The 14,355-nt window shown below is 42.4% G+C and overlaps 1 protein-coding gene across 1 annotated transcript; it reads right to left on the bottom strand.

Moving 5' to 3' along the window:
- Window positions 1-10,383: 10,383 nt before the first annotated feature.
- On the bottom strand, window positions 10,384-11,258 carry LOC104244746 (uncharacterized). Its single transcript, XM_009800256.2, has one exon. The coding sequence runs from the start codon at window positions 11,206-11,208 to the stop codon at window positions 10,453-10,455; it is 756 nt and encodes a 251-aa protein (XP_009798558.1). The 5' UTR covers window positions 11,209-11,258; the 3' UTR covers window positions 10,384-10,452.
- Between the last annotated feature and the right edge of the window lie 3,097 nt (window positions 11,259-14,355).

Below are 14,355 nucleotides of genomic sequence, written 5' to 3'. Positions count from 1 at the left end.
CTAAGTATTTTCTACCAATCATGAGCGCTCTGCGTGTTGTAATTATCTCCTGAGTAATTACGATAATTTACTTGACATATTCTCCCGAGTTACGCTAGCTGGCTTTAATTACAGCTCACTTAGATTGCACCCAAGGTTTCGTTATCCCTAATCCCACCTTTAAACCCTTGGTTATTGATTCCTCACATACGTCGGGAGTGATGTTGTTCAACAACTACCTGAATATGCACTCTTTCCCGAGTAATACATACTAAATAGGCACAGCTATTGAGGGCCCTTCAATCAACCACAAGAATAATATAGTTGAACAAACAAAGAAAATACTACGGCTCAATTATATAAAAACATAACAAGAATTTATCCTACAAAAGGTTCCATCAAACCCCTAGATAACAATTTAGCTATTCCTAATAGTATGTAAAACTACAATACTAAAAGTCATAACCAACAATGAAAAATAGGAAGAGGAAGGAAAAAACTCGTAGAAGAATTCCCCGCCTTGCTCCTATTGTGTCTCTACCTCCTTAGATCGAATTTGTGTCTCAAAGCTGTCTAACCTCGTCAAAATACCGTTTTTCCATGTATATATACCAAGGAGGGTCGGGCCCAAACAATTATACATTCTCCTATATGAAAAAACACTATTCCCGGATTTGGCTAGCGCGGCCGCACTGGTGATCAAGCATATTGCCTAGTATTCTGCCAGACGAGCGCGGCATGAGCATGGCCGCGCACTTAAAGCACAATTTTCACCCTGTTCTGTTTAGAATTTGGAAAAATGTAAAACATGAAAGTTGTATCCCTTTGAGTTATATTTCCAACCATATATTGTGGAGCCCAAATGGAGTTCTAAGAAAAACGTTATGTCTATTTTACTAGACAGTACGCAATATGCCTACTCGATTCTTCGTTCGTTCTAACTATCATCCGCTGATCCCCGAACACGATCTCGGCTTAGTTCCTTGAGTTTTTACTCAGACTTTAAAGTTCTAAATCACTTGAATTAATTCCTTAACATCTACATAGCTCGAAATCACGACTACAAAGCATAAAACACACAATTAGTGCAAAACACTAGCGTTTAAAGCTCAAACTCAATTAAAGTGCAGTAAATTAGAGTGTAATAAGTGACTAAAATACATAATTATAACCTATCATCAGTTCTTTTAAAGAACATTGTAAATGGAGCTTTGTATTTTTTCACATATACGTATAAAAGGAAGCCTTGCGGTTTCATTTTTCATGCACTTCCCCTTCTTCGATGTTTGTCAGTCATTAGCCAGATTGAACTGGTCTTCGAGTTAAAAAGAACCCTTAAGATTGTCGCACGACCCTGGGGCTCGTGGGGCTGACCCGTAGGCTCTCACGCATTTGGTCAGTGCGACCTGTTAGCATAAGTCGGCGTTTAAGCTCTTAAACTTTTGCTCTTAGGCATATTCAGTTAACTGTTTTGGGTTTAGTATCCGAGACGGGTTTTGACTTGAGCTCATTAGCCTTTAAGGTTTTGAATTTAAAGGTGGCCTTTAGGCTCTTACGCGTTAGGTCAGCACGACCTTTTATATGGGTTGGCGGCAGTGGCTCTTACGCGTTGGGTTAGTACGACCTCTGATATGGGCTACCAACAGTGGCTCTTACACATTGTGTCGGTACGAACCTTTATATGGGCTGGCGACAGTTGCTCTTACGCATTGGGCCGGTACAACCTCTTGTATAGGCTTTATTTTTTCCTCGTTAAGGACTTTTTGAAATTGTGATTGCTTGACTCTTCGACGGTTCGATAAAAACCTTAATTGTGAGTCGTTATGTGGCGATGAGCACCTCGAGAGGTTTTGCTCAGTGGCTGAGTGTTTCGAAGCCTATAGTTCGGATCTTACATGGTCAAAGCTCTTTTGCCTATGTCGAGGGTTGCCTGTTTAACCGGTTCTTTTTGAAGTACTTTTAAAGTAATTGAAGGCCTGTGATTTTATAGCGACGGTCAGGCATCCCCGAGTCGTATTAGTTTGGCTGGTACAGCCTTGTGACCGTAGTCATTGTGTTTGGCTGGAGCCTTTTAGTCCTCGAGTGAAGTAGTTTCCGTGTCTATATCGAGGGTATGCCTTTTTAGGGGTCTTACAAGTTTGAATATATAGCCTTAACTTTATGGTCGGGATAATGCCTTTTTGTAAGGTCTTATAATTTTTACATACTTTGAGGTCTTATAGTTTTGGTTACTTTGTACATGTATGGTTCATGCCTCGGTTGAGGTCTTACAGTTTTTGGTATTGCCTTATAAAGTCTTACGGGGTCGAGGTTGCCCATATGGGGTCTTATGGCCTCGGCAATCCCCGAGAAATTGGAAGTTTTCTTGGATTTGGAGCCATTTTTGTATACTTGACGTTGCCTCATTGAGGTCTTACGAGCTTGAAGCTTCCAACCCTGGGGGTCATACAGTTTTGAGTTTTTTACGCCAGTCCCCGAGTGTTCGGGACGTTCTTGGCTTCTAGAGCTATTTTTGTAACCTTGATGTTGCCTCATTGAGGGCCTACAAGTTTGAAGCTTTTGACCCGGAGATCATACGGTTTCGAGTTTTTTGACGTCAGTCCCCGAGTGTTCAGGACGTTTTTGGCTCTGGAGCCGTTTTTGTAAAAAATACTGAACTCCTTTGAAACGCGAAATGCTTTGATGGAGGAGAAAATATTCTTTGATTACTTGGTACAAGTATACATGTTTTTGCTATCAAGGGCTCGGTTATTCTATACGGGCACAGTTCGTTCGACCGTTTAGCCCGGTACATCATTTTCCTATCGAGACCCCATTTAGCACATCTTGGCTTCTCCTCCGAGGTGACTTCAGGGGGATGCCCCCCTAGTATTCGAGGTTGGTTGAAGAGAAACCTTGAATACTTGTTGAGTCTTCCTTAGGTTGCATATGGATGTTGCCTTGTTAAAAACCTTGCCGGTAAAACCCTTCTTGGGATAAAAAATCCGATCGAAGGAAAATAGTGCAACGTATGCTTTCGGAACCTAAGGCCTTCAAGTTGCAAAGTGCTTCGACTGTTTTGATTGGATACCTACACATAGGTTAGTGTAAAATGTAACTAAAAAGGGAGACGATTATACCTTAGTGTTGATGGCGCCTTAAGCCTCGATATGCTTCGACGTTTGTTCTGAGGACACGACACTGTCCTTTGCTTGTTTTATTCGGGTATACCAGAGAATGTATCTCGTGATCGCTATTTTACTATGGGCACCAAACTGTTTGTTTATTCTGTGGTTTCTTCGACGTCGAAGGTGTTGGTGTCGGTGCTACATCGTGTACCACGAATATCTCCCTCATTGCATGTTGTTCCCCGTACACGGTTTTTATTCCATCCTTCGTCGGAAACTTTATCATTTGGTGAAGGGGTGATGGTACTGCTCTCATGCAGTGTATCCATGGCCTTCCGATCAAGGCATTGCACCTCATGTCTCCTTCGATGACATGGAATTTGGCATATTGGATAGTGCCAGCCACATTGATCGGGATGGTGATTTCCTCTTTTGTTGTTTTACTCGCCATGTTGAACATGTTGAGAACTCGAGAGGCGGGCACGATTTGGTCAAGCAGTCCGAGTTTCTCCACTACCCTCGACTTGATAATATTGGTCGAGCTACCTGGATCCACAAGTACACGCTTAATTTGAAATGTATTTAGAAAAAAAAAGATTACCAATATGTTGTTCTGAAGCTGAGACAAGGTCTTGATGTCTTCGTTGCTGAAGGTAAGAGCATCCTCGGGTATGTAACCTCAAGTTCACTTTTCCCTGGTGATGAATATTATCGTTCTCCTGACCATGTGTTCTTGTTGATCATCGATGCCTCCTAAAATCATGTAGATGACATGTTGTGGCTCATCTGCTTCATTCTTCTTGGTCGCCTCTCTTTCCCAGAACTAATTTTTGGCTCGGTCGCTAAGGAATTTCCAGAATTGTCGGCAGTCCTCGGTCCTGTGACCGTGTGTGCAGTGAAATTCACACACTAAGTTATGGTTCCTCTGCAAAGGATCTGATTGCACAGGCCTCGACCACCTAGTACCTCTAATTTTACTAATGGCGAATACGATATCTGAAATATCGACGTTAAAGTTGTATTCCGACAAGCAGGGTGCCTCCATCGGCCCTATGTGGCTATTGAACCTAGCTCTTTTAACGAGTCCCCGAGGATTCAGGCCTTGGTTCATCCTTTGGTCATTGCGGGGTATGTTGTACCTCAGGGCATTTCTCCTATCTTCAGTGTATGGTTGGTATCTTTCTTTGTTTGGCTTTGGCTCCTTTGCCGAAAGCCTGCTAGGATATACCGAGCCCGAGGGGGCTCCAAGTTGCTCGTCTTCAACCTTGATCTTTTAGTGGTATCGATTGTGGATGTCCGACCAAGTACAACAGTATAATCGACTATGTTCTGCTTCAGCTGTTTCGAAGCCACCGAGCTTCGCTCGTTCAAACCTTGAGTGAAGGCCTGCACTGCCCAGTCATCGGAGACTTGTGGTAGTTCCATTCGTTCCATTTGAAAGCGAGATATGAATTCTCACATCATCTCGTTCTCCCTTTGCCAGATTTTGAAAACATCGGATTTCCTTGTAGCTACCTTGATGGCACCATCATGTGCCTTTACGAAGGAATTTGCCAGCATGGCAAATGAATCTATCGAGTTTGGGGCCAAGTTGTGATACCACATCATCACCCCTTTCGAAAGTGTCTCTCCAAACTTTTTTAGTAGGACGAATTTGATCTCGTCGTCCTTTAGGTCATTGCCCTTCACTGCACAAGTTTAAGCAGTGACATGCTCGTTGGGGTCCGAGGTTCCGTTGTACTTCGGGAGGTCGGGCATTCTGAACTTCTTTGGAATAGGTTTTGGGGCCGCTTCCTGTGGGAACGTTTTTTGTATGAACTTCTTCGAATCTACACCCTTCAAGATTGGGGGTGCGCCCGGAATTTGATAGACCCTAGAAATGTACGTCTCCACTTTCTTGTTGTTGGCTTCTATCTTCTTCTCGCCTGACTCAATCCTCTTTGTGAGGTCCGCAAGCATCTTTACGATGGCGGGGTTGCCTGCCAACCCATTGTTGCTTGATCTTCTTGGTGCCTGCTTAGCTTGGGGAACCGTTTCCGGTGTTACCGTGCTGGGTGTTTTCTGGTGGCTTTGTAGCTGAGCAATTGCTAGCTGTTGTGCCTGTAACATTTCAAAAATAACGTGAACGCTAACCTCTCGTTCTTCCCTAGCTGGGGTTTTCTGAGCTTCTTGTTGGTCTCCTTGGCGTACTCTACTGTTAGTGTGGGAGCTTATATCGATGTGTTGGGCATCGCGTGAGACCACATCTGCGGGGATTGGCTCTGGCGCGTGCCCAAGGTTTAGTGGCGGTGTGCCAATGCCCGGAACTTCCACACCATTCTCCCCATGGTCCTCAAGACCATTGTTTTCATATGCATTCACTGAGTTAGACATTTTGACCTAAAATCAAAGATTCTTAGACAAGAAAAAGCATGAAAGATGACTTGCGTTATGTAGTAAACCAGCAAGAAAACAATCGCTATTAATTTTAGCCCCAACGGTGGGCACCAAACTGTTTATCTCGAAAATGGTAATAACAATTATATTTGATTTGGTGGTTCTAAAAATATGTGTTCTATTTTTATACTAGTTGTTAGGCAATAGATGCTAAGTGAAATATTAGAAAAAATAATATAGTAGCTTGTAGATAGAATAGTAATCAAACTGAATAGCTTGTGTGTACAGGGCCTCGAGGTTGAGTCGGGTGCCCGACTAAGGGAAGTCGATGGAGGATTAACAGCTATGATAAATTCAATGGCAGCTCTTTATGACCAATAATGAGCAATAAATGAAGAACAATAAATAGAACACAACAAGTGTAAGCAATAAATGTAAGTAGTGAGAGCAAGAGAATATGTTTAGTTAGGAAGCTGAGAGAATGTTCTTGTATATTCTATATTGTGTATCAGATCCCCTTGCAAAATAATAAGGATCCCCTTTATATATGAGGGGGAATCCCAACATAGTACAAATACATTTATTATAAAGATATGGGCTGGTACAACCATTTAATACCATGATATGGGTTTGAACTAGCCCAATAGACTTTGTCAGCTCTAGTCACGTGCCTTGGAAACCTCACATCGATCTATCGTAGCCGCTGATTTACATTACCTTGAGGTCGATCGTTGTTTACGCTGCCTCGAGGTCGATAACTGAGAACCTTTAGGGTCGGAGCCCCGATATGAGCTTCGAGCCTTTTAGAAGTAGTCTCTACGAGGTGCCTCGATGATCGCAATATCGAACCGTTAATTTTTACTGTATACAAACCTCAAAAAAAAGATGAATGGCCCACAACTACATCTAATTCTATGATAAGGCATCAAAAACAATATGCAAATAGAAATTACAATAAGATTCTGGAAAAGTAAAGACACGATATTCCCAGATAGGGAAAAATCTTATATATATTTTAAAATTTATTTACAAAGGCCTGATAGAACGTCCTCAAAATAAACAGAAAATACATAAGAAAAAGAAAGCAGAAAAATACTAAGGCATCCACGCCTGGTCTTCCCCGGGGCCTGACTCGTCTCTAGAACCGTCAGAACCCTAGGAGCCTTCGAGACCCTTAGGCTCGCAAAGCTTCTTTGCCTCGGAATCGAGCCTCCTAACTTCTTAAATCTTGGCTAGCCGCTTTATGTAATCATTCTTCGTTTTCAAGTGGGTCTCAGCTGCCGCCATATCGGCCTTGTACTGGATCACCATTTCCTCTACATCATCAAAGGCTTTATCCAATTTGGACCTCAATGCCGCATATTCTCTTTCGAGAGCATTCCACTCCATGATGGCCGACCTCAGCTGTGCCCAAAGATCAACATTCAGCCGAGACCACTTATCGGCTTTATCCTTCACCACCCCAAAGTTAGTTCTCGACCGATTCCAGCTCCGCCTTCGCAGCTTCCTTCTTCGAAGCTAGCAGGTCCGTCCTTTCCTTCCACACTTCGGTCGTGGCCTTGACCTCGTCCATCTCATCCGCATATGTTTAATCAGGTCTATCTTATGTTGGAACTGGAAAGTCATGTTGTTAGTCACCACGACTAGCTGCTCATTTTTATCTCCAAAGATCATTACCTTCTCAACCAGGTTAGCGTGTTCCACTTCAGGGTTGAGGCCTCCTTCTGAGCTTTTTCTAGCTCGGTGTGGAGAATCGGGATGTCGTTAAGGGTCTCATCATGTTGCTCACTAAGAGCCATGTACATGTCCTTCTTCCGGACATTCTCTTTCAGCTCAAACTCGAGCTAGGTAATCTCCAAAAAATACTAGAGGAAGATTTCATGGTGAAGAACTGAAGCCTGTAAAACAATGAAACTAGTAGTGGACATCAAAAACCTAAGTAGGATCTACAAAGGGGTAGTAAAGGGTTAACGCCTTACCCGGTTAAGCGCCCGATGCGCCTCATTGAAAAGACATGACGTGTCCACCTCGTGCATCTTTCCCTAGTCCTCCTCGGTCACAAGGCATCGGAGGTAGCTGGCTATGACAACCGGAGCAGAGAGGACCCGGGCATCCTCCGGGATTATGAGAACGACCGTTCTCTTGTGCTCGGGGTCCACGCTTGGAGCAAAAAATATCTTCACTAGTTTTAGGCTCGAACTCAGCCCGTCAACTCTCGAGGGCACGTCCTTTTCGGGACCTCCAGGTTACCAAGCTCGAAAAAGTCCTCCAGTGCGGCCATGTTCGTGTCGTCGAAAAATGATTTGAGGGAATCATCTGGACCCTGCGCTCCCTCACTTGACTTTTCTTTGCCTGCTTTGGCTTCTTCGAGCATGGATTCGGTATAGGAGAGCATCTCCACAATGTCAATGACACCGGTCGCCTCCTTTGGAACAGGAGCAACTTCCAGGGAGGCCAAAACCTCCATCTCTCTCTCAGGTTCCTGAGCTAGAGGGCGATCGACCTCATGGTCCTGTTTCTCGGTCGTCGCTTGCTCCCCGTCACTAAGGGTCGACCCATAACCGAAGAAGAGGTCATCTTCTTCGGGCTCATACACAAGCCATCTTTTTTCGGGGGTCATCTTCTTTGGGGTCATCTTCTTGGGCTTACGAACCCGGGTGGCCACTCTATTTTTCCTTTTCACCTCGGGATCCGGGGAACCCGAGGACTTTCTTTTTTTCTTCTTCTCCTCCTTCGCGGTATCCCCGGGCTATCCCAAAGTGGAGGGCCCAACAAGCAAGGACGAATCCTCGTCCTCACCCAGCAACCTAAGTTCGATGGTCTTAGGTAGTCCTGTATGAAAAAAGAAAAGGTTAGCACTGTGTAAGTTAAGAGTCTAGTGATAACTATTTAGGGAAGAATCTCACCATGAGAACGGGCCTCAAATTTTAACTTCGAAAGTTTGCGCCATGCATGCTCGGAGTACGAAATCTGCTTGCAGATGACCTCGATCCACTCCTTGAACCGAGGGATTGCATCAGGAACTTGGGCAACATCTACACAACCACAAATATAGGCAATGAGAGAAATAATAAAAAGAAAGAAGTACCCAAGAAAGACTATTCTTATGGGATACGTTCCACTCCTCGGGGAACAAAAAAAAGTCAAGGGAGAGGAGGGGAGGGAAAATCTGGGTCTTTGATTTTCACCCGAACGAACCTCCTCTGCTAGCCTCGATCTCAGTCCTCGTCGATGCTCGAGAAAGGAGCTTTGCTTGCTCGACGATCGAGCTTGATCAGTCCCCATCGGAAAATTCGGGGACTGTACAGACGGAGTAGATGGTCGAGGGTTAACCAAGGAGCTTCAGTGTTGTTCACAAAATGGCGTAAGAGGAGCATGATTCGCACACCTTGTATATTTTGCAGAAAGCAAGGTCTATGGAGTCCACCGGGGTGAGCGTGAGGGGATAAGTGTAAACACTCAGACACCCCTTCACGTGAGTGGTAATATCGTTATTGGGCGCGGAAACGACCATGTCCTTACCCTCCCATTTACAATCAACTCGGACTACGAGTAGGGTTTTTCAGTGACGGAGCATATGTATCTCCATGTTCCCTCGCCTCGCTCTTTTTGACTGGAGGCTTTCTCGTCCTTGAAGTTGTCCCTGATAGAACATCCCCTGGGTATGAAGCTCTTCATGGGGGGCTCCTGAGCCACCTCGGTAACGTTCACCTCAGCATCTGGGGGGGGATGAAGGGGCAGCCTGCTGAGGCACTGACTAAGACGTTTTTGCTATTATAATCTGGAAAAATATAAGGTTGAAGAAAAATATGAAGATTTGAAGATAGTATGAAGTTATGAAGGTCTGGGTTGAAGGTTCAAGGAAGATGTATGAAGATGAACATGAAGATATGAAGGCTCAATGAACAATATATGAAGATCTGGAGAAGTTAAAAGCTGTTAGGATGTTCGAAGGTAGAGTCTAGAATCGGAAAGTGGAAGAAGTCAAAGGGGTTGAGGCTAGGGGAAACGACAATCAGTGCGCGATGTTTCACATTCGACGAGGGCCAGCCGATGACTGACAAATGTCCGAAGTCAGAATGACGCGACTGATAAGACGTTTCAGTCTACCTGTCATCTCAGCTATAACTTACGAGGGAAGAAACTGGGGTTCATCTATTATTTCTTATTGTTTCGGCAAACCTACTCTCTAGAAAACTAGGGAACTATCGGTATACAAATAAAATCGAGGATATAGCATACCCCGATTTCCCGGTGATGAAAACGGAAGAAGGGCATGGATGCACGAGACTGAAATCGAGGCTGGAAACCTTTCATATCGAGACCCATAATAGAAGAACAATGTGTTCATCAACGGGCATAATAAAGCAACGCTCCCGGGACACTGAACAATTTCTAAAACCTCGGGACATACGGTAAACGGTTACACACGACGGATAAAGGGCCGTGATATTCGTACCTGACCGGATATCACGACGTGGATCTCGCTCGATGTCAGTTACGGATCAGTAATTAATGAGAAAGGAAGATTTTTACCTTTTTAGACTTGTACTAGGGATTAAACTCTCTTACTATATAAAGGGGAGGTTTTTTCCTTTGATACACACATTGTAACACGCAAATCAAAGGCAATACCAATTCATTTTCTCCTTTCTAGCTATTGCAAAAGTTCTTACTTAACTGTTTGTTCTTCATTCACAATTGGGTTCGAACCAAGGGTCCGATCGAGGGCAAAATTATTGTTCAAGCTAGGTTCGGGCTAGGTCGTAACATTACGATTGGTTTGATCATTCATTTTGTCTTCAACTCGTTTATCTAGTATTCCTGATTATTTGTGTTGAATCAATCTACATATCCTTAAAACCACGTACAAATTTAATTGTTATCCGATTTAAGGGTAGACACTTTACTTTAAAAGGTGTTCAATCAAACCATTTGTTTGTTCTTCTGTATTAAGCAAATAATTACATATGGAGACAACCAGAGCTATTCACGACTGAGTCATGTACATTGAAATTGGATCATCTAGCCCCGAGCAACCAAGTAAACCTTGTTTGTACGGTAAGAAAGTTTTCTTCTTCATCTCTTTCAACACTTCTCTCTTCATCTTGTAATGCAACTCATGAGCCGAAATTGGTACCTTCCTCCTCCTCGAGCTCGGTACCGCTGATCCCACATTACTACTATTCGATTTAACATTATCTTGACGGGCTTTCTTCACCAACTCATACTTGTTCAACTCTTCTGTATTGCTAGTTGCTCGACTCTCAGAAGCACTTCTGAATAGCAATAAATCTGTCAGTTTCCATTTTCTGTTCCATAGCGATATCAATGATGAAACTGAAGAAGAATCCGAAGAAGAACAAGCAGCAGTAGCAGAGATCGCTGTGTTATCTTGATCAATGTTTTCATTGTTATCAAATAATAGCAAATCAGAAACTCTCCAAGGAGATAATGACCTTGTTGCTTTGTGCCTTCTGACGGGACTTGAAGAATTTGAAGAATTTTGAGTTCTTTCCCTTCCCCGACTTTCATTTTGACTTAAAGGCTTGATTCTTCCTCCATCAAAGAGCTCATCAGCTGCTGATATTGAGCTTTTCTCCAACTCATATCCACTAAATTCAAAAGTAAAACCATCATCAAAACGTTCAGGACTTGAAGGAGCACTTATATAAGGAGTAGTACAAGCACTGTCGTCCAAGTTAAAAACGGCAGGTGGTGATGGCAACATCATTTCCATCTCCATTAATTTCTGTACACTAAATTGTGAGCACTTTCTTTGATGAGAGAATAGGAAATTACTTAGCTTGAGAAACTAGAGAAGCGTGGATATGATATATATAGAAATATATAGGTACATGCAGGGGAGAGCGAGTGGAAGTTTGGAAAGAGGAAGGAAAGTGATATGATTTGATTTTAATTGATGATATAATAACAGGTACTAAAATGCTTAAGTAAATATTAAATCAGAGGAGGACAAAAACTTTTAATGATTAACCTAAATGAAAGTGCAGATGACATTAGATTATTATATTTAGTTTGTTTCGGTCAGAGAAGTGCTGCTATATTCACCAATCACCCTTAACCTTCTATTTGGATTATTGAAAATTTTGAGTAGAGGATGACAACATAAATTTTTGGTAATTAGATAAAAAGAAAAACAACATGACACTTTCATTATTATATTTAATTGGTTTAGTTAGGGTCAGAGATGTACTGCCGATGCTATATTAACCAATCACTGGCCTTTAACTTTTAATGTAAAGTGGGAATCAAAAATGAAATAGATGGGAGTCCGGAACCAAAATGTGGTTATTTTGGACTCAAACTACAAAAATAGGTGGTAAAAAAAATGACATTTTTATATATAGCGCCATAATACCTTGCGCTATATACTAACAGTAACGGTACTATTAAAGTATAGCGCCAGGTATTATGGCGCTATACTGTAAAATCTGACATGGCCAGGTATAGCGCCACAATACCTGGTGCTATATATACATCATTAATGTATAGCGCCAGGTATAGTGGCGATATACATAGATTTTCCTGGCCTCACCAATAATTCGTGACTTCAATAATTCAAAAGCGTATAGTGCCAACTTTTTGGGTGCTATACCTATATAAAAAAAAACCGGCTAGCCATTTCCTAATTAAAAAGGTTAGGATTGTATAGAAATTCATTCAAATAAAATTTTACCTCTTGTTGAAACGTTTATTGTTCTTAAATTCTCCAGCATTTTTTAATTATGTTTGAAGAGCGTAGAATAAGAGTTTCATTATATTGGGGGGGTGAGGTTGCGATGGAGAATAACTCTGTGGGCTACAGTTTACCTGCTCAGTGTCATGTTAAATTGCCACTTACAATAGAGTACGATAAATTGATATCGTTGTTATGCAAAAAACTGAGTGTGAGGAAACGTTCAGTGATACTTAAAGTAACAGGAAGATATCCGTATTCCGTCACTCCGCAAGGGGTTGCTTTTTACTCGGAGTTGAACATCGACGATGATGAAACTTTGAGTGATTTTTTGAGGACTCCGGACGAATGTCAGGAATTTCTTGTAATCACAATGTTGGAGATGTACGTGAAGGTCGAAGACGTTCCAAAAAATGAGGTTGTGCGTAGCAGAGATAACCCCTAGTCATCGGGTGGTTCTTATGGAGCAGTTTTTGCCGGACAGGTTTCAGATGAAAGAGTTTTCCTTGATTTAAACTTATTACCGCCGGCGAATGAGCAGCGGAAAAATAATTTATACCCTGCTTTCCATAATTCACAAGACGAGTGGTAAACTTCAATTTTTATTTGTGTTAATTATGTATATTTTTGGCGTATTGAATTTGTATTAACGCTCATATATTTAATAGGGAGTACTGGCCGGATATGAATTTTACAAGTGGCCCATCCGGTAGTCATCACTTAATTGAAAACGTCCATCATGAAATTTCATCACATTACGACTTGTAAGTGAAGTGATATAGCCATATAGAAATCATTTATTAATTCAGTAGCTTATATTTTTGTTGGTTATGTAGTGAAAACGAGCAAGTTGAACCACCCGTACTCACTCAATTGACCTAAAACGACGTATTACATCGGGATCTGGAAGATGCACAGAGTGAGGAACAGAACAGTGATTACGATAACAATGTCGATAAATCCGGAGATGAGACACCCTTTTTTCGTGAGGATGGTGATGAGCAGGATGAGGAGGAAGGACCTGATTTGAAGAGTGACCCCCCTAGACGAAGAGTGTATGAGTCCGAAGTGCCGTTTCATTCAAGGGAGATTCCTTACATTGATAACTTGTCAACCGTGCTGGATATGGAAACTCTAACAAGGGATTTTGATGAAATTCGGACAGCAATGTGGGATGAGTCTAGACCAACGGTGCTTGCAAAGGGGATGCTTTTTTCTGATAAAACGCGCTTAAGCAGGGCTTGTAAAATGTACAACGTAAAAGAGTGTCGTGAGATGCAGGTATGAGAGTCAAGTCCGATGGTATACAAGGTTGTTTGCCATGGTTTTGGCCATGTAATTGGATGTTGCGTGCGACCAAGAAGAAGACAGGTATGTGAAAAGTGGGTAAATACATTCCCACCCACACATGCGAAATGGACACATTCAACGGGAATCACTTCAACTGGGATATTGACTTGAATTCTCTTGTACTTATTCCGCATATCGAAGCGTCCATAAGGTATACAATCAAAGAGTGCATTACATTGGTCCACCAGGAATATGGCCATACCATTACGAAAAGAAAGGCATTTTTCGTGCGCAAATGAGCGTTTGAAATTGTCTACGGTAATTGGGATAAGTCATTTGCATCTCTGCCAAAGTACATGACCGCACTGCAGCACTTTAACCCCGGGACAGTTGTTGAATGAAAGCTTGAGCAGAGTCCGGGAACACCAGAATACATATTCAATTACGTGTTTTGGGCGTTTAAGCCGGCAATTGATGGTTTTTCGCATTGCCGGCCAGTAATATCCATAGACGGAACTCATGTCTATGGAAAGTACGATATCAAGCTATTGATAGCTGTGGCAGTGGATGCTAATGGACAAATATTTCCTCTAGCTTTTGTTGTTTGTGCCAATGAAAGCATAGAGATGTGGACGCTGTTTTTGAACCACATGAAAGAGCACGTTGTCAAACAGCGTTCAGGTATTTGTCTAATATCTGATCGGCACGGTGGTATATTAAGTTCTGTGGAGAACTTGCCTGCATGGCAAGAACCTTATGTATACCACCGTTACTGTGTGAGACACTTTAAGGCCAATTTCCAGAAGGCACATCCCAAGAAGGATTTACATGATTTGATGTGGATGGCAGCAACAGACCACTAACAGCATAAATTCCAGAGGCATATGGATTCTATAAGGCAAG

The sequence above is a fragment of the Nicotiana sylvestris genome, chromosome 3 (genome assembly GCF_000393655.2).
Source record: "Nicotiana sylvestris chromosome 3, ASM39365v2, whole genome shotgun sequence".
Classification (NCBI taxonomy): Eukaryota; Viridiplantae; Streptophyta; class Magnoliopsida; order Solanales; family Solanaceae; genus Nicotiana; species Nicotiana sylvestris.
The sequence above is the reverse complement of the archived record's forward strand: the minus strand, read 5'-3'. Positions and strand labels throughout refer to the sequence as shown.

Excerpts from the sequence above, each read along its gene's own strand:
- LOC104244746 (XM_009800256.2), bottom strand. The coding sequence starts at position 11,208 with ATGGAGATGGAAATGATGTTGCCATCACCACCTGCCGTTTTTAACTTG.